Here is a 20,474-nt window from a genome sequence, read left to right as displayed (position 1 = left end):
AACCGATTGGAACTTAAACCCAAGGTGAGGAGCTGTAGGAGAAGGTGGAGAAAAGGGTATTCAATGGGTGTAGTCAAACTCAGTTGTGGAAATGGAAGAGTGAGGTTGTGGTGGGGGGCAACATACCTCAAATTTTGGGAACAGCTATGAACAGCTTTCAGACAAAGTTCCACATTCAAGGAAAAAGGAATATGAAAGAATGGAGGGGAATGTTGTTCAGACTTTGGGAGGGTAACAGGAAAAGCATTTGTGGTGGGCAGCAGACTCTAAATCTGTCTAGAAAAAAAACACAATTTAGTTTTTACAGTATAGAAAAGGAGCTTATCGAGATAAATATAGAGGACTTTAATCACATTTTGTTGTGTTACAGCCTGAATTTAAAATGATTAAATTGAGATTTTTTTGTCACCGATCTACACATAATACCCCAAAATGTCAAAGTGGAATTTTTTTTTTCGAATTTTTTACAACATAATTAAAAATGAAAAGCTGAGCTGTCTTGAGTCAATAAGTATTCAATCCCTTTGCTATAACTCTCCAAATTGAGCTCAGGTGCACCCAATTTCGTTTGATAATCCTTGAGATGTCTCTACAACTTGATTGGAGTCCACCTGCGACCAACTAAATTGATTGCACATGATTGAGAGAGAAACATCTTTTCTATACAAGGTCCCACAGGTGATAGTGCATGTCAGAGCAGAACAACACAGTCTCTTCCTAGAGCTGGCCATCCAACAAAACTGAGCAACCGGGCAAGAAGGACCTTGGTCAGGGAGGTGACTAAGAACCCAATGACCACTCTGACAGAACTACAGAGTTCCTTGGGTGAAATGGGAGAACCTGCCAGAAGGACAACAGTCTTTGCAGCACTTGATAAATCTAGGCTTTATGGGAGAGTGGCCAGACAGAAGCTACTCCTGAGGAAAAGACACATGACAGCATGCCTGGAGTGCGCAAAAAGGCATGTAAAAGACTCTGAGAGCATGAGGTAAAATATTCTGTGGTCTGATAAGATTCAATTTGAACTCTTTGGCCTGAATGCAACCGAGCACAGCTCATCTGGTGGAAACTAAGCACAGCTCATCACCAATCTAACATCATCACTACCATGAAGCATGGTGGTGGCAGCATCATGCTATGGGGATGCTTGACAGCAGCAGGGACTGGGAGACTTGTAAGGACATAAGCAACAATAAATGGAGCCAAATACAGGCAAATCCTTGAGGAGACCCTGCTTCAGAGTGCAAAAGATCTTTATCATATCATCCAGTCTTTGATTCCTCTACAGTTCTTCAATTTGGCCAGTGAATGTCATCATCTTTGCACCTGTGAATAGACTGTGGTGAAGATTTACGTTCCCACAGGACAATGGCCCAAGCATACAGCCAAAGTAACACTGGAATGTCTTCAGAACAAGAACGTGAAAGTCCTTGAGTACCCAGTCAAAGCCCAGATTTAAAGCCCATCGCAAATCTGTGGAAAGATTTTCACACTGCTGTACAATGACGCTTCCAATCCAACTTGACAGAGCTTGAGCAAATCTGCAAGGAAGAATGGCAGAAACTCTCCAAATCCAGATGTGCAAAGCTGATACAGACATGCATATGTAAGCCATCATTCATTATCTGTATGCCAAGTTTGAACAAGATCGGTAAATGCTTGGCTGAGAAATGGTTGAGAACGTGTTCATTACTGCATTTAAAAAAAACTAAAATGGCCACCATTCTAGCAGTCATCCATCTTTGATCAGATCACAAAAAATTGAAGTGTACATGCTTTCCATCATGTGCTGTGCTGTGCCAAGTTTGGAATAAAATTGGACCATGCATGTCCAAGAAATTGTTGGGGCCACATATAAGTAAGAAAATGGCCACCAGTCAGCCATATTGGATCTGATCTAGAAAATAAACTGATGTGCATATGTAAACCATCATTCATAATCAGTTTGCCAAGTTTGATTAACATCAATAAATGCATGTCCGAGAAATGGTTGAGGACTTGCTCAACATCAAGCTTTTTCCAACTAAAATGGCCGCCAGTCGGCCATAATTGATCGCATTGCGAAACAAAATGATGTGCCTATGTATAACCGTCATGTATTATCTTTTTGCCAAGTATGAACAAAATCAGTCCATACATCTGAGATATGTTTGCGGACGGCCAGACGAACCCCAATCCATAAGCCCCCATTTCAGACCAAGTCCAACAGAGACTAATAATAATGGGGTAGTACTTGAGATGGTAACCAAGACATCTGTAAGAGCATCTACAAAGTTTCAACTGATAATGGCATGATGGGACTTTTAATGAAAGATAAATCACAATTAAAGAGTTTATGATGGGTTTGGACTTACCTTTGATCGGCATATAAAGAGGGTTTCATTACACATGGTGCGAATTTCACTGACGTGATATGACAGACATGTAATAGACAATCAGCAATCGTAACTATACAAAATAATCCAACACACAATTTATACTATAAGAGAGCCATCTGTCTGTCTGTCCGTCTGTCTGTGTGCCTGTGTGTCGCCATTTTTCTCTGAGATGGCTGAACGGATCTTCGTCAAACTTTCAGCGATTCATCAGTGATAGCCAGGGAATGTTTTGGGCAAAAAAAAAATTCTTCTTTTAATTTTGAAAAAAAAAGTTAGATTTATTTTTGGATTTTTTTTTTTTTTTTTTTATCGCTCAATAGTGCCTGAGCCGTTGTAGCTATGTGACAGATAATATTAAATTATTCCTGATTAGTGTGTTTGTGTGTAATATTATAGTATTAAATATAAATTTTCCTAAGTAGGTGTAGGGAAGTTTTAGGCACCCATAAAAAAATAGAAAAAAACCAAGTTCATTTCTTCAAAATGCCAACAGGATTAGAACATCACCGGGCAATGCCGGATACTCCTGCTAGTAGTACATATAATCCTTACAAAGCCGTTTGAAATGCAATAGTCTGAGAATGGCCATTCCTGTCTTTAATTAAGCCTTGACTTGTAGACGAGGAGAGGAAAACTGACATACCGGTCATGGTGCTAAATCAATCGAAGAAGTTGAACTCGAGCCCAAGAACCATGAAAATCGTCAAACAGCTCGGCGTGCAGACTGCTGTCTGGCATCACGTAGAATCTGAACCTTGTTAAGAGACCAAGCCGATGCTGCATCCAGCAGCAACGGAAGATGTGCAAGCCCCGATCACGATACAAAAATGAAGTAACCCAGCCGAGGTATCTCCTCGAAGGCACTAAAACAGTAGGCCCTAAAAAAATTGCATCTACGAAAAATGCATCTTATCTTATCTTCTCTTCTCTTCTCTTCTCTTCTCTTCTCTTCTCTTCTCTTCTCTTCTCTCTCTCTCTCTCTCTCTCTCTCTCTCTCTCTCTCTCTCTCTCTCTCTGTCAAATCTCTAAGTTTTGATCCTTCTGGTGATGGTAATTGTGATTCTTCTTCTTCTTCTTCTATCTTATATTCTCACGTGTACCTTGCAGTAGCATCCTTTCTATTTTATAGTATGATGCTTTTAAAACAAACTGTATGAACTGGAATGACAATGTTAGTCCAATGACATTTCTACAGGGTCTAAGGCTCATGGAAGAGCTGTCACAAAAAACATGCATGCACATGTGGACAGAGACATTAAACAACACTCGGCATGACTATGTGACAACACATATAAACATCAGACAAACACAGGCGTTAACCTTGAGTGAACTGATGCAACTTTCGTGGTTTGTGCTGGGTGCTTGCAACACCATATCATGAGATTGCGTTTATCTTAGTAATCAGCAGAGCAAGCATAAATCAACCACCCCTCCCCTCTCCCTAGCCCTCAACCGCCCACCATGGGGTTTGTCTGTGCTCTATTCTCCAAATGCTGAGCATTAAGCAAGAAAGCAGCTCATTCCATTTCAAAGACTTTCGTGTGACCCAGCCAGAATTAGAATTGAACTTCTGACCTCCCAGACTCAGTTTATATTTACATCAGCTTTTCCACTTCCTTAAATAGATATCTGAGCTACATAAGCTCAGACGATCATATCTCTTGTGGAGTCACTTTTATGGAGTCACTCATTGAAATTCAAAAACACTTCAACAGGAGCGATTAAATTTTTTTTGTATATTTTACATTTTTATGCCAGTTGCCATTAGGTAATCTTCTTGATATTCAATGGTGCAAGGATTAACATCTACATCTGTAACTTTCTTAATTCAGTAAAACTTCACTCAATGGCATTGTGGATAAACATCCGTTTAGCGCCGTAGAAGTCAGTTGTTCAATTGGTACCCGACTGAATCATACCAAAGACATTAAAAATGGTATATTCTGCTTACTTGAATGCCACTCAACTCCATGGGTTGGCATCCTGTAGAGGGGTGGAAATCTGTCCAGCTGGCTATCGAGAGAAAAGTGCCACCACTAGATGGCACCGTCATCACTACATGGTATCGCAGTGTGTTCTTTAGAAGTCACTTCCCCCAAGGTGACCCAAGGTGAATGGCTGTGTTTGTGTACCAGCTCTGTGTGTGTGTGTGTGTGTGTGTGTGTGTGTGTGTGTGTGTGTGTGTGTGTGTGTGTGTGTGTGTGTGTGTGTGTGTGTGTGTGTGTGTGTGTGTGTGTGTGTGTGTGTGTGTGTGTGTGTGTGTGTGTGTCGTTGGTTGTTATCTCCATATGCAGGTTTCAGAAGGTGGAACAGCTCGCTCCCAGGTCTCTCAAAGTATCCCCCTCCGTGTGTACGTGCATATAAAGGGTGTTTCAAAAAGATTGATACAACTTTGACTTCCTGCCATTTCTTTGTTTTTTGCCCGAAACCGTTTTCCTTCAGGAGTTGGTGGAGTTATCGTGGTAGTTGTTCCCTGCGATTTCTAGCTCCGTAGCTCAACTATGCCATTGCCAGTGGAGCAGAAGACAAAAGTGGTGGCTCTGTGGTATAAGACTAAATCATATGTAGACACTCGCCGGAGGTCCTGCCGGAAATACGACCTCAGAACACGTGATGGATCTACAAATGGTGCCAGTCAACGCATTGTGAAACATTTTGAGTGCAAGGGCACAGTTCACAATCAGAGCAAGGGCAACAGTGGCCAGCATCAGTAACCAAGAGCCAAGCCAACATCGACGCCGTGCGGGATTCTGCAGTGGACAATCCCGAGAAGTACCACCATCGGTGCTCCCAGGAGCCGAGCATCAAACCAACATCAGTCTGGCACATCCTCACTAAGGAACTGAAGCTTTTCCCACACATCATCTCTATTAGGCATAAACTGAGTCAAGATGACATGAGAAGGAGACTTGATAAGTGCAATTGGCTCAGTGACAGGATGGAGCGGTACCCAAACTGGATCAACCTGATGTGGTTCAGTGATGAAGGCCATTTCCACTTGAACGGTGCCATCAACAACCACAACAACATTTTCTGGGCGGCAGAACCACCTGAGACCTACAGAAAAGTTTGACAGAACTTTGGAGTCAGGATCAATGCCTGTCTGAACAGAGGCAACGGAGGGGCACACATCGAGAACGTCAATTAAAGGATTTTGCGTAAATGCCAATTTCAGACCTTGAGCTCTCACTAACTCTAGCAGTGACTTACTGCAAAAGCAATCAGTGATAGAAAATACCACGTCATACGCTTTCAACAAATGTTTGGTTCATGTTCCTGAGGTTTCTGTTTCTTTGTAAATAAACGTTTAAAGTTGTATCACCCTTTTTGAAACAGTGTGTGTGTGTGTGTGTGTGTGTGTGTGTGTGTGTGTGTGTGTGTGTGTGTGTGTGTGTGTGTGTGTGTGTGTGTGTGTGTGTGACTGTTCTTCCATTAGCCTTATAAACTGTAGTAAAAAATATCTTTTGCAGGCGGGCCTTCAATGCATTTTCAGAATGTATGCTTTGTGCTATTAATGCCAGCTCTAAATCAATGGTTTCAACATATGATGAAACGTAATGAATTGAAAAGAAAACTAGAGCTTCCAGGGAAGCAGAACTCAACTGAACTGACTGGACAACTTCACACACCAAGTTTGATCAAAATCCATAAATATTTGTGGACGTTAGTCTTAACGTCGTTACGGAGCTGAAAGCAATATGGCGGCCCATGGCGGCCATTGTGTGACAGATCGGGTTGGAATGCAATAGCAACCTACCGTGTGTGGTAAGGGTTAAACATTCTAAGTTTGATCAAAATATGTTAATATTTGTGGATGCCAGAGTGTTAACGTCGTTTTCATGACGAAAAATAAAATGGTCGCCTAAGTCCGCCATTTTTCAACGGATCGGGCTGAAATGTAATACCAACCTGGTCCTTGGGGTAAGGATGCTGCATGTCAAGTTTGATCAGAATCGGTTGATATTTGTGGACGCTGGAGTGTTAACGTCAAAAGGTTAACAGACAACAGACAACGGACAACGGACGACAGACGACGGACGCCGGAGGGTTCAGTATGTGATGAACTCAACTGGACGGCAGTCCAGTTGAGTTAAAAACGTTCATTGCAGCAATCACATATATAAAAAACATATGTGGAAAATTTGACTTCTAAATGAACAATCACAGCAGAAATATTTCAATCCAACGTTGGAACTTCCAAAAAAACTGAAGGAAAGGAAGACTTCCTGCAAAGGAAGTCACAGAGTTTGTAAAAATAGGAGTAATCTCTAAAGACATGCCACTTAACCTAGTTTAACCTTATTGGTGTTTCACCTATTTTAGAGTGCAATATTTTAAAAACCGAATCGCTCCATGGAGGCCGCCATCTTGCGGATGCGGAAGTATGCATAAAATATTGAGAAAAAGTTCAATAGGAGTTTGTTTCACCCGTCTTTTTTTGATTCACATTCTTATGCACCTCTAATTTGTAATTAAAATACTTTAAGACCAACCTCGTTCCCTGGGCCCTGGTTATCTTCAACGAAAATCGTCACCAAACACCGGAACCAATGAGATTCGAGCATTTGAAAAAATATTTCAAAACCCAAATCGCTCCATGGAGGCCGCCATCTTGCGGATGCGGAAATATGCATAACAAATTGCGAAAAAGTTCAACAGGAGTTTGTTTCACCCGTCTTTTTTTGATTCACAATCTTATGCACCTCTAATTTGTAATTAAAATACTTCAAGACCAACCTCGTTCCCCGGGCCCACACGGCCCCTGGTTATCTTCAATGAAAATCGTCACCAAACACCAGAACCAATGAGATTCGAGCATTTGAAAAAATATTTCAAAAAAGCTTATTACGCATTTCGGAGGCTGAAAACGGCGTCAAATATTCTAAAATTGACGAAGAATTATTTTTTAGAAATCTCGCGCCTGTAGGGGATCGTTTTTCACGGCCGGAAATATCCGAAGTTGAGACGGAATTCACCAAATTAATCAAGAAGTAAATTTTATAAATTTTAATCTCATCCAGAATGCAAATGGTGTCATTTTGAACTAGGTACGGCACCTACTACACCTACCTACTACCAACTACCTAACCTACTGATGCCATAGTGATGGGTAAAATAGTGGCAAGAGGCTTTGGCTTCGCCGGCTCATTGCGGCTTTACAGTCGGGTACTAGTAGATGCAGTAGTGGAAACATTATCTTGCCTAACTATAGTGTATGTCACAGGGAACACAAATTTGGCTATCCCATCTCCATTCATTTGAAAACAAACAAGAAGAAAAAGACATAAAATGTCATAGTCCCCATGGTTTTAGTAATTTTGCTGTACAGAGCTAAAATACATCAGTTGACCATCTTTCGTCAGATAACAAAAAAAACAATTCTGCATATGTATATTCTCATGTATTGTTTTTGTGCCAAGTTTGAACAAAATCGATCCATGCATATCGAGAAATGGTTGGGGAGACTTTTAAGTAACAAAATGGCCTTGTGTCGGTCATCTTGGATCTGATCTCGAAAACAAATGACGTGCATATGTAACCCATCATTCCTTTTCTGTGTGCCAAGTTTGAACAATATCGGTAAATGCATATCCGACAAATGGTTGAGGACATGTTCAACATCGAGGTTTTTCCAACTAAAATGGCCGCCAGTCAGCCATCTTTGATCACATCATGGAACAAAACAATGTGCATTTGAATACCATCATGTATTGTCTTTCTGCCTCGTATGAAAAAAAAATAGATCCATACATCTCTGAGATATGGTTGAGGACGCATGCACGGACAGACGGACGGACAAAGGAGACCCAATCCAAAAGCCCCAGTTTCAGACGAAGTCCATCAGGCACTAATAAATAGATCAACTTAATTGGGTATTCTAAGGGTCCAAAACAATGTTATGTGGTTAAGTGATGGGAAAAATGGACTCCTCCTGTGCCGAGGTTATATATGTATAATATATGTATAATATATATATATATATATATATATATATATATATATATATATACACACACACACACACACACACACACACACACACACACACACACACACACACACACACACACACACACACACACACACACACACACACACACACACACACACACACACACACACACAGTGCATTCAGACCCCTTCACTTTTTTCACATTTTGTTATGTTGCAGCCTTATGCTGAAATCGTTTAAATTCATTTTTTCCCTCATCAATCTACACTCAATACCCCATAATGACAAAGAGAAAACAGTATTTTAGAAAGTTTTGCAAATTTATTAAAAAGAAAAAACTGAAATATCACATTTACATAAGTATTCATACCCTTTGCTATGACACTTGACATTTAGCTCAGGTGCCTCCCATTTCTCTTGATCATCTTTGAGATGTTTCTACACCTTGATTGGAGTCCATCTGTGGTAAATTCAAATGATTGGACATGAAATGGAAAGGCACACACCTGTCTATATAAGATCTCACAGCTGACAACGCATATCAGAGCAAAAACCAAGCTATGAGGTCGAAGGAACTGCCTGCAGAGCTCAGAGACAGGGTTGTGTCGAGGCACAGATCTGGGGAAGCCTACAAAAAAATTTCTGCTGCATTGAAGGTTCCCAAGAGCACAGTGGCCTCCATAATTCTTAAATGGAAGAAGTTTGGAACAACCAGGACTCTCCCTAGAGCTGGCCGCCCGGCCAAACTGAGCAATCGGGGGAGAAGGGCCTTGGTAAGAGAGGTGACCAAGAACCCGATGGTCACACTGGCTGAGCTCCAGAGATCCTGTGTGGAGATGGGAGAAACTTCCAGAAAGGACAACCATCACTGCAACACTCCACCGATCTGGGCTTTATGGCAGAGTGGCCAGACGGAAGCCTCTCCTCAGTGAAAGACACATGAAAGCCCGCTTGGAGTTTGCAAAAAAGCACCTAAAGCACTCTCAGACTGTGAGAAACAAGATTCTGTGGCCTGATGAAACCAAGCTTGAACTGTTTGGCAAGCATTGAGATCAATTACCCTCGCCAGAGGAGAGGTTGTTGCATTTGAGTCTGTTTGTTTGTTACTTGGCAAAAAAAAAAAAAAAAAAAAAAAAAAAATTGCAAGTATGTTGATCACTCCGGTGTGGTGGTGTTGTGTGTGCGTGTGTGTGTGTGTGTGTGTGTGTGTGTGTGTGTGTGTGTGTGTGTGTGTGTGTGTGTGTGTGTGTGTGTGTGTGTGTGTGTGTGTGTGTGTGTGTGTGTGTGTGTGTGTTTGTCCGCTCACTTATACTTGCCTACAGGTCACAATTTTAAACCGATCTTCACGAAACTTTACCAAATGGTAGAGTTCGTCGTCCGACAAAATCCTATGTATTTTTGGGGGTCAAAAGGTCAAAAGGTCAACTTAGGCCAAAGGTCAACAACCATTTCAAATTTCTAAAATCCTCAATTTTCATCCGATTGACTTGAAATTTGAATAGGATTTACATATCGGCTTACGCAATTCAAACCCCAACAATTTGTGAGATCAGCGTAGGCCAAAAGGTCAACGTAGGCCAAAGGTCAACCACTTTTTTTTGAATTTCTAAAATCCTAAATTTTCATCCGATTGACTTGAAATTTGAAGAGGATTTACATATCAGCTAACTGAATTGAACCACCAACTATTTTTGAGATCAGCATCGGCCAAAAGGTCAATATAGGCCAAAGGTCAACCACTTTTTTTCAAATTTCTAAAATCCTCAATTTTCATCCGATTGACTTGAAATTTAATAATAATAATAATAATACATTTATTTTATATAGCGCTTTTCAAGAAGCCCAAAGACGCTTTGACAGAGTACAAAAAACAAGTGCAAAAAGACAAAAGCAACAGGTAAATAATCAAAGCAAGAGGAAGGAGAAGGAGAAGAGATAGTCAGGGGTTAAATGCTGTGGGTTAAATGTTGAATGTAGTGTTGAACAGGTAGGTCTTGAGTGATGTTTTGAATGTGGTGAGTGAGGAGGAGTCTCTGATGGTGTGAGGTAGTGAGTTCCAGAGGGTGGGAGCAGCGATGGAGAAGGCCCTGTCCCCCCAGGATCTGAATTTGGTCCTGAATAGGATTTACATATCGGCGGACTGAATTCAACAACCAACTATTTTTGAGATCAGCTTAGGCCAAAAGGTCAACATAGGCCAAAGGTCAACCACTTTTTTTGAATTTCTAAAATCCTCAATTTTCATCCAAATTTTTTTTTTTTTTTTTTTTGTATACTGAATCGAGGCTCGTGAAAGAGCTAAAATTGACGACATTTGAAGAGGATTTACATATCAGCTAACTGAATTCAACCCCCAACTACTTTTGAGATCAGCGTAGGCCAAAATGTCAACATAGGCCAAAGGTCAACCACTTTTTCCGAATTTCTAAAATCCTCAATATTCATCCGATTGACTTGAAATTTGAATTGGATTTTCATATCAGCGAAATGACTTCAACAACCAGATATTGATGAGATCAGCATAGGCCAAAAGGTCAACCATCTTTTTTTTTTTACAAATATCTAAAATCTTCAATTTTCATCCGATTGACTTGAAATTTGAATAGGATTTACATAACGGCTAACTAAAGTCAACCACCAACTATTTTTGAGATCAGCGTAGGGCAAAAGGTCAACATAGGCCAAAGGTCAACCACTTTTTCCGAATTTCTAAAATCCTCAATTTTCATCCGATTGACTTGAAATTTGAAAAGGATTTACATATCGGCTAACTTAATTCAACCACCTACTATTTTTGAGGTCTACATAGGCCAAAAGGTAAACACAGGCCAAACTTCTAAAATTGCAAATTTTCATCCGATTGACTTGAAATTTGAATTGGATTTTCATGTCAGCGAACTCAATTCCACTACTAATTATTTTTGAGGTCAAAAGGATGCTCTACTGACTGCTATTCTGCTTTGTTCTCTTTTGCCAAGTGTCGCCCTATGAGTGATTTTTCATTTGTTTGTTTGTCTGTTTGTCCGCACAGAATAAATATGATTTTCTCTGCAACCGTTGGTCCGATTGAGAGAAAATTTTCACCATAGGTGCAACTCCACCTGTATAATTGTTTTATGATAAATATGACGTCATATGTCACGTGGTTCAGCCACCATCTTGGAAAAATCGAAAAACTTTGCACCTCTATATCTCGGAAAGTGCTGAATAGAAAAAATGGAGACATGGCTCATTGTAAAGAACTCTCCATGGGGAATAAAATATGTTAATGATGATGTCATAGGTGCCTCCATTATGACGTCATAAATCGACGAGTACAAAACTTCATCCAATCAAGATGAAATTTCTTGAGCCCCATCTCGGCATAAACTGGTGGAGAAAAAAAAAAATGATGGCGTCATCGGTCACGTGGTTCGGCCGCCATCTTGGAACAACCGAAAAATTTTGCACCTCTATATCTCCGAAGGTGCTGAATAGAAAAAAATTGAGACATGGCTCATTGTAAAGAACTCTCCATGGGGAATAAAATATGTTAATGATGATGTCATAGGTGCCTCCATTATGACGTCATAATTCGAAAAGTACAAAACTTCATCCAATTAAGATGAAATTTATTGAGCATAATCTAGGAATAAATTGGTATAGAAAAAAAAAAGATGACATCATCGGTCACGTGGTTCGGCCGCCATATTTGTTTTAACACAAAAGCCTTAAAAATCCACTGAAAATACACCCTGGCGAGGGTTTGCAATCTCTGATTGCTCTTTTTCTTGTTGATTAAATGCAATATCAAGAAATGAGATATCTTATGAAATATCAAGAAATTAGATGTCAACAAACTTACCATTGAGCCAAACTTACCAAACTTACCATTGTAGGAGGTTAGTGTTGTTAAAAACAAGCAAACTAAAAACCGTTTCACTGTATGATGATTTTGTCTCACTGTTTCATAGCTTATCATACCCCGATGGAGAACTGCCGTTCACATGTTACAGGTGTCGTTGCATTACAGGGCATGGACACTGTTACACTGGCTGCATCAACATAAACTATAATCAATCATGCACTAACCCTGGTGTTGGGCTAACGGCTAGGGTGCCAGCTTAGGATCCTAGGATCCTGGGTTCGAATCCCGGTCGATCGCTGAATTAACGCCAGGGGGGTTGACTCAGCCTGTCATCCTTCCGAGGTCGGCTAATTGAGTACCAGTTCACTGGTAATTCCCTGCTTGTCGTAAAAGGCGACAAAAAGGGTTGGCGGCAGGAAGGGCATCCGGCCGTAAAACATTGCTTCAAAAAGGGGACCAAAAAACAACAACAACCATGGTCCCCGAAAAAGGCCAACCCCCGCTTTGCGGGGAAAAATGGCCTCTAAATGTGTTTTTTTTTTTTTTTTTAATGCACTAGCTCTACCAAAGCGCACTGTACTTCCTTCATCTAGAGAATAATTTGACCAACGAATAATAGTGCCCCAAATTAATGCTCCATTTAATGAAACAACCTCACCAATAAAATGTTTTAGTGAGGGACTTCCTGCCTCTAACTCGAGTATTCATCATGATCATCTTGGTATTAACACCCATTAATAAAGAACTAGCCACCAAGAACACTGAACTATTCAAACACAAGTAGTAATAACAAATGTAAGTGCACAAGGGCATCAATTTAGGAAAAGAAAAAAACAACTCCCAATGCTCTCTCTTCATTGAACAGGACAAAATGTGTCTAGAACAGGATTTTTAGAAATGTGTCTAGAACAGGACACGGCAGAACAGGATTTTTCAAAAAATGTACAGAGGTTGTGTTTTCAAATGCACAGAGAAGATGTACAGAGGTTGTGTTTTCACCCCTATCTGTCTGTCTGTCTGTCTGTCTGTGAACAGGAATTTTCAAAAAATTGCAGTCGGATTCGGGGAAAAAAATTGTGGAGAGGTTGGCCATGTGACAAGGACGAAAATATTAGATTTTGCTGAAGATCCGGATCCGGATATGAGCATTTTTTAGGTGATTCTTCACCATTGAGTGATGGGGCCAAAAACGATATACCGTATAACACGAAATTTCAAAAAGGTGTGGACACATCATGACAAAACTAGGTGGATGGGCTGGTTAGGCACTAACAACAAGCCGATTCGATTTTGGTTCAGGTCCGAATCCAGATCCGGCCTATCAGTGGGATACAAAACATAAACTGCTCAGCCTGGCGGAGGAATGCTCTCTACCGAGTGCCGTTCTAGTTTAGATATGGCACATTGAAGGGAAAGTACAGAAAAATCCCTCGTAATTTCCCACAATAAACACTAAAATACAGCTCAAATTGGGTTGTTTCCAGAATGTGAGGTTCGATATTTGACTGCTCATCCTGAGTTAATGCGTCGCAGGCAAGGATTTTAGCCTGCAAAAAAAAATCTGACAACCTTTTGCCAAAGTGAAATCTCCCAAGGTTAGGCCTGAGGCTGGAGCATACGTGCATTTCCTCGGTGAATGTTTGCCTTCTTTGACATTCACACTGGTAGAGTTCCTCAGGAGACAGGTAAGGACAACTAGCCGGCAGTGTACATAACAGCCACAGCCTCAATGATGGTAATTCAGTCATAGGTTCTTGCTATTTTTGACTGTGGCTTGCTGGAATATAATTATTCAGGTAAGCACCAGGTGGCAGGCTGCCTTAACCACGCATGGCCTCACTGTGCTAACGGTTCTGAGTAACCAATACTATTTTTAGAATATTAATCACTGCTCTAAGCAGATATGCATCTTTTCCATTATTTTTTCTTGGCCTGCTTGGGGCTCTCGGTGTCATGGAGCTAACTTACTGTACTGCAGACATTCCATTTGCCTCCAAACCATCTGGTTTTTCCGGGTGGGCTTTGGGAACGTTTGTGTAATTGAGTATGGCATCACTCAGACAGAAATGAAAAGGATATTTGCAGGTTACGCTCCCTCTACTACATCCCCCCATTTTACATCACAGAGTGGGAATTTCCCCACCCACCTGCACACCATATTTTCTGTGGTCGTTCTGCATGCCTGTTGTATATTTTTACGAGAAAAGCATCAATCACTACTTGTGTGATCATTGGGTAGCTGTACAACTCATTTTCATGTAAAATCTGTATTTTAGAGTATTTGAAAAAATATATATCAAAATATCATTGAATTGAATTTTGTAAAACGTAGAATTCTACAAAATATGAAAAATTTATCATTTTTTCCCACTTGTGTAAAAATAGCCAATTTTTACCCGACACCCAACCCCACCATCCTTCACCAGAACCCACAAACAAGGCCTCACTCCCAGCTCCCATTCCCCTAAACTATCTCACTTAAAAAAACATACATGTGAACCAAACTAAAAACTTATTCTAAGCACCCTTCTTCCACCATAACCCCTTCGCGAACCTCACTAAAACCTATTCATGAACATCATAAATGATTCAGCATTTACTGAAATCATTACTTTTTTACTTGGTGTTGTATATACAGAAATGAAAGCAACTCTGTGCTTCATATTTTTCCTCTTCCTCTTCTTTATCAATATCATTCCCTTGGAGTCATGAGGAACGGCTTCAGTGGAATCACGACCGTGATTGTGATATGGCTCTTATTGTATATAATTTTTTATTGCAGCATAAACTTCTGGTGGGTATCAGGGCACCCACAATCAGTTGGGAACATTTCCATAGCGGAGAATTACTTACCCATCACAAAATGTGGCAGGATTGTAGAATTTGGAGATTTTCGATCAATGGCTTTATCCTAATGAAAGGTATCAAGTGGGATATTTAATGTCCAGGTGGGATATTTAATGCTCACAAGTGAATGCTGCACACAGCCAGTTTAAAGTCTCCTCCAAAGGGAATCATATATTCAATGATGTAACCCCAATCAATGTAGATCAATGTCATTAAATTCAATCCTATTTCAATGTCATTCAATCAATCAATCAATGTCATTAAAATCAGTCAAGCTGCACCAGTGTTAGTCAAGTGGAAGTAAACAATAATGGAGAAGGAGAGAAAGAGAAAGACAAACAGAGAGAAAAACAAACAAGGACAGAGAGAGGGAAAGAGAGAAAAACAAACAGAGACAGAGACAGAGACAGAGACAGAGACAGAGAGAGAGAGAGACAGAGACAGAGACAGAGACAGAGACAGAGAGAGAGAGAGAGAGACAGAGAGAGAGAGAGACAGAGAGAGAGAGAGAGAGAGAGAGAGAGAGAGAGAGAGGGAAAGAGAAAGAGAGAAAAACAAACAGAGACAGAGAGAGACCGAGAGAGACAGAGAGAGACCGAGAGAGACAGAGAGAGAGAGAGAGAGAGAGAGAGAGAGACAGAGAGAGAGAGAGAGACAGAGAGAGAGAGAGACAGAGAGAGAGAAAGAGAAAGAGAGAAAAACAAACAGAGACAGAGAGAGACCGAGAGAGACAGAGAGAGACCGAGAGAGACAGAGAGAGACCGAGAGAGACAGAGAGAGAGAGAGAGAGAGAGAGAGAGAGAGAGAGAGAGAGAGACAGAGAGACAGAGAGAGACAGAGAGAGACAGAGAGAGAGAGAGAGAGAGAGAGAGAGAGACAGAGAGACAGAGAGACAGAGAGACAGAGACAGAGACAGAGACAGAGACAGAGACAGACAGAGAGAGAGAGAGAGAGAGAGAGAGAGAGAGAAAGAGAGAGAGAGAGAGAGAAAGAAAGAGAGTACAAGTCAGTGTGAGAGTGAGTGCAACTCAGTGTGAGAGTGAGTACAAGTCAGTGTGAGAGTGAGTACAAGTCAGTGTGAGAGTGAGTACAAGTCAGTGTGAGAGTGAGTGCAAGTCAGTGTGAGAGTGAGTGCAAGTCAGTGTGAGAGTGAGTGTTAGTGCGTATGAGAAATAATGTAAATGAGTGTGATAGAGAGTATCATTACATAAACAAACATACAAACAAACATTGGTAGATACTGGAGACAGTTTGTAACTTTTTTCAGTATTTAAACTTACATACTGTCGCCACGTGCATTTCAGTCACGTGGTGCTGATTCAATGGATTTGATAAGGGCACAAAGGCCACAAATTAATTGCACGCATATCTAAGTCTAAGAATATTAGAATATTTTTAGTAAATCGTATTTCTCTTTCTTTCTGAACTTTCTTTTCTTAACTTGATCTCTTTCTTAACTTCAAAGGTAAAAACAATAGGACGATGAATATATTATTTGCAAAATAGCCAGGATGACGCGCTATCTCGCCTACTCTTCACGACAGACACAGTGGGATACTTTACATCGACCCGACTAATGCGAGCAGACGGGGCATTCATCTCAACGGCAAATTGAAGTCTGGTGCATTTTGATACAACATTTTTCCTACCAAGTACCAATCCGACAGTTTATAGTAGGTTCGCGAATATAACCAAGACAAGACAGCTCCAAGGTAAATTCGCTACCAACTGAGATATCAACTGAACAATTACACTTATTTCATATTTTATTATTCGTTTAGAAGTCGAATAACTTTGCCTCCTCATCAAGACAATACCTCGCGGAATCATTACATTGAGGAGCGGACCACAGTGATAACCACTAGTCTTGTTTAACAGCACGTGGTTTTCAACAATGTGGAGTAGCGCATTGATACTGAGAAAGAAAAGAGGACGAAACCCAAAAAGTGCTCACCATCGTGGTTGAAGGCAAGCTTGTGGGTCTCTTCTTTGAAGGACGACCTCTGCGACGTGGCCCAGTTGGAGGATCGGAGTGCGTTTCGGATTGCGATGCTTCTGTGCTCCACTCCCCGTCCTCGTCCCCATCTACAAGCGTCGGGAGAGAGTGTGGCGTGCAGGCAGTGGTCAGCAAGATGGTGACAAAATCCCGTCATGGCACAGCAACAGCAATCTGAGTCAACGGAGTGACTGATGTGCCATGAGCATTGGGGGATTTTTTTTTTTTCTTTACGTTTCCCGCTGTCTGTGACTCAATGCTTGTTTGGTGTGGGCCAGATGGTTGCCCTGAGCAGGTACAACCTTACTGATAAGGGAAGCCTATTGATTTTTGAAAGCTCACATAAAGTGAACGTTGCATGGGAAGAAATATAATAAATGTTAACCTGGTACATAAGGAATTAAAACAAGCTAAGAGAAGGCTGACTCATAACTCCAACCTCCATAGTAGAGTTGTGCTCTTTTTTTAAACAGTAAAACTTTATTATGTGGTCAAAAGTTAGTGATTCTTATCTCACAACTTCTGACGAATGCACAGTTTAGCATTTTTTTTTTTTTTTGGAAAAGGGGAACTATACATATTATGTAATCAAGTGGAAGGGTGGGGGCGACGAGTGTACATTTAGACATACAATGTTGAGTAAAGGAAGTGAAAAGGAGCCAAAAGAAAATCAAAAAGTGAAAGGAGGTTGGAAGATGAAGGAAGGGAAGATCTATGGCTCAGTTTGAGGGGTGAGGATTATCACATGGATTATCTTCTGAGAAGCACAATTCTGTCTAATCAGTGTCTTTTTACCTCCGCCACCTAAGGTGGAAGGAGGTTATGTATGTCTGTTTGTGTGCAATATATCTCAAAAAGTTGTGGACGGATTCGGATGACATTTGGTGGAGAGGTTGAGTGTGGGACAAGGAGGAATTGATGAGATTTTGGTGAAGATTCAGATTCAGAGAATTTTTAAATTTTAAAAGTGATTCTTCACCATCGAGAGATGGGGCCATAAACGATATACATATAGCATGATATTTGAAAACGTTGTGGACATGTTATGACAAAACTCGGTGGATGAGTTGGTTATGTGACAAGAACAAGCTAATTCGATTTTGGTTCAACTCTGAATCAGGGAGAGAGGGGTTAGTCATTTGGTTAGTCATTTGGGGGCCCCATGTAAAATAGAATAGTGGTCCAGTGAGGCCCCCGTGAGCCCTGTCAATTTGTAATCATACTAAAATACGCAATTTGGCGTTCGTCGACAGCTTCCGGTTGTGGGGGGAGAAGGTGCTACGAGTGACTCTTCCGAACCCTCATTTGCATCACGAGTAAGAGAACTGAACTCCGTGTTATTTCACACGAGCTTCGTCTATATTGCTTTAGACTTGACTGCAAAAAATACAGAGGCATTCCCATGTTTTATTGCCTTTTCCACCTTGGGAAGATATATATGTAGCAGCTTGACAGTCGCTCCACCTTATCGTGGCATATTTCCAAGGCCAGTTCAAATGACAAAATAAATAGCATAATAACAAGTCAGGAGACGACGATGGTTCACGAGCGAGCGGTATTCAATGACAAAGGACGGACTATAACCGAAACAGGCCCGGACTGGGGGGTCGGGGGCCCACGTGGCAGGTGTCGGCCCCCGACATGCGGTGTACATGCCTATTTACAAAGGGCCCCAATGCGCTGCATGCACAGGCCTTTAAGAGCCAGCTGTACGTAATTGTGTGTGGTGCTGGCCTGGAAATGTCAAAACGAAGGTTACTGACCTTGAAATTAGATAGAAAATAATCCAAGCCCAGCAAAGACAAGGGGATTAATCCCCCCTTGGTGAGGGGAAGAAGGGCGGCGTAGAGAACCGCAACAGTATAATCAGTTATGAGGTTAGTTAGCTACACAATACCGAAAATTCGGTTAGCTTCCGACAACTTTGAAAATTTGACCTTTGTGACCTTCAAAGGTCAAAGGTCGAAGATTCTGAAATTTGTTGGAAAACTTGTATTTCATGATGTATGTGATAATATAAGAGCATGTATGACATTTCACCCTATCAGTAAGCGAATAATGTAATAAAACGATCAAAAATCCCCCCTTATCCTGCCAACCCCTGTCTCAGTTCTCCCCAGTCTCCCCTACTGACCTCTCTGAACTCCTCAAAGGAATGAAAACTGCCACCTGCACTCTTGACCCCATCCCCTCCAGCTTTGTCAAGGCCTCCCTTCCTGCTCTCTCTCCACTTATCACTGCAACAATAAACTCCTCCCTGTCTACAGGCATCGTCCCACCATCCCTCAAAATTGCTGCTGTTACCCCCATCCTGAAAAAACCTGGACTAAACCCTGACACCCTAAACAACTTCAGACCCATCTCCAACCTACCTTTTCTGTCAAAAGTTTTGGAACGCGCTTCAGCCACTCAACTCAAACATCACCTCTCTGCCAATAACCTCTATGAAACATTCCAATCAGGATTCCGCTCCAACCACAGTACTGAAACTGCTCTCCTCAAAATCACCAACGACCTTCTCCTCTCCTCTGACGCCGGCAACCTCAACATTCTCATCCTCCTCGACCTCAGCACCGCCTTTGACACCATCAATCACACCATCCTCCTCACCCGACTTGAAACCACCTTTAACATTACCGGCACTGCCCTCTCTTGGATCAAATCATACCTCTCTGGCAGACGCCAGTTCATGTCCATCAATAACTGCAAATCCCCCACTGCTCCCCTCCCCCAAGGTGTCCCCCAAGGTTCAGTTCTTGGCCCCCTCCTCTTCTTCCTGTACCTGTCCCCCCTTGGTCACTTGATCCGCCGTCATGGTCTCCAATTCCACTGCTTCGCCGATGACATCCAGCTTTTCATCTCCACCAAGTCCATCTCCACCACCACCCACTCTATCCTGACAAACTGCATCACTGAAATAAAATCCTGGCTTCAAATCAACTTCCTCAAACTTAACTATGATAAATCTGAAATAATCATCATTGGCCCAAAAACGCTCACCAAATCCACCCATAACTTTGCCCTTAACATCGACGGTTTCCCAGTATCCACCTCCCCTCACATCCAGAATCTTGGCATCATCTTTGACCAAACCCTCTCCTTCGACAAATACACTAAACAGATCACAAAGTCAGCCTTCTTTCACCTGAAAAACATCGCCCGTCTCCGTCCATCCCTCTCCTCCACAGCTGCAGAAACCCTCATCCACGCCTTCATCACCTCCCGTCTGGACTACTGCAACAGCCTCCTCTATGGTTCACCCTCAATAATCACCAATAAACTCCAATACATTCAGAACTCCGCTGCCCGTCTACTCACCCATTCCCGGACCCGTGACCACATCACCCCCGTCCTTTTTAAGCTTCACTGGCTCCCCATCCCCCAGAGAATCCAGTACAAAATCCTCCTCTTGACCTACAAAGCCCTCCATAACCTGGCCCCATCCTACCTGAC

At 41.6% G+C, this 20,474-nt stretch overlaps 1 protein-coding gene across 18 annotated transcripts in view; it reads right to left on the bottom strand.

Annotated features, from left to right (window-relative positions):
- The window catches only part of LOC137423219 (DNA (cytosine-5)-methyltransferase 3A), a 549,884-nt gene that overhangs the window by 362,423 nt on the left and 166,987 nt on the right, over nt 1–20,474 (bottom strand). For all 18 annotated transcript variants that reach the window (XR_010983654.2, XR_010983655.2, XM_068110127.2 and 15 more), the window contains exon 4: nt 16,980–17,110. Coding sequence is in view for 16 of the 18 variants with exons in the window: in XM_068110127.2 (XP_067966228.1) it covers nt 16,980–17,110 (131 nt within the window). In the remaining 2 variants the exon portion in view is untranslated. The remainder of the gene's footprint in view (nt 1–16,979; nt 17,111–20,474) is intronic.

Source organism: Myxine glutinosa, chromosome 3 (genome assembly GCF_964187855.1).
Source record: "Myxine glutinosa chromosome 3, kmMyxGlut1.1, whole genome shotgun sequence".
Taxonomy (NCBI): domain Eukaryota; kingdom Metazoa; phylum Chordata; class Myxini; order Myxiniformes; family Myxinidae; genus Myxine; species Myxine glutinosa.
This window is presented reverse-complemented; position numbering and strand designations above follow the sequence as displayed.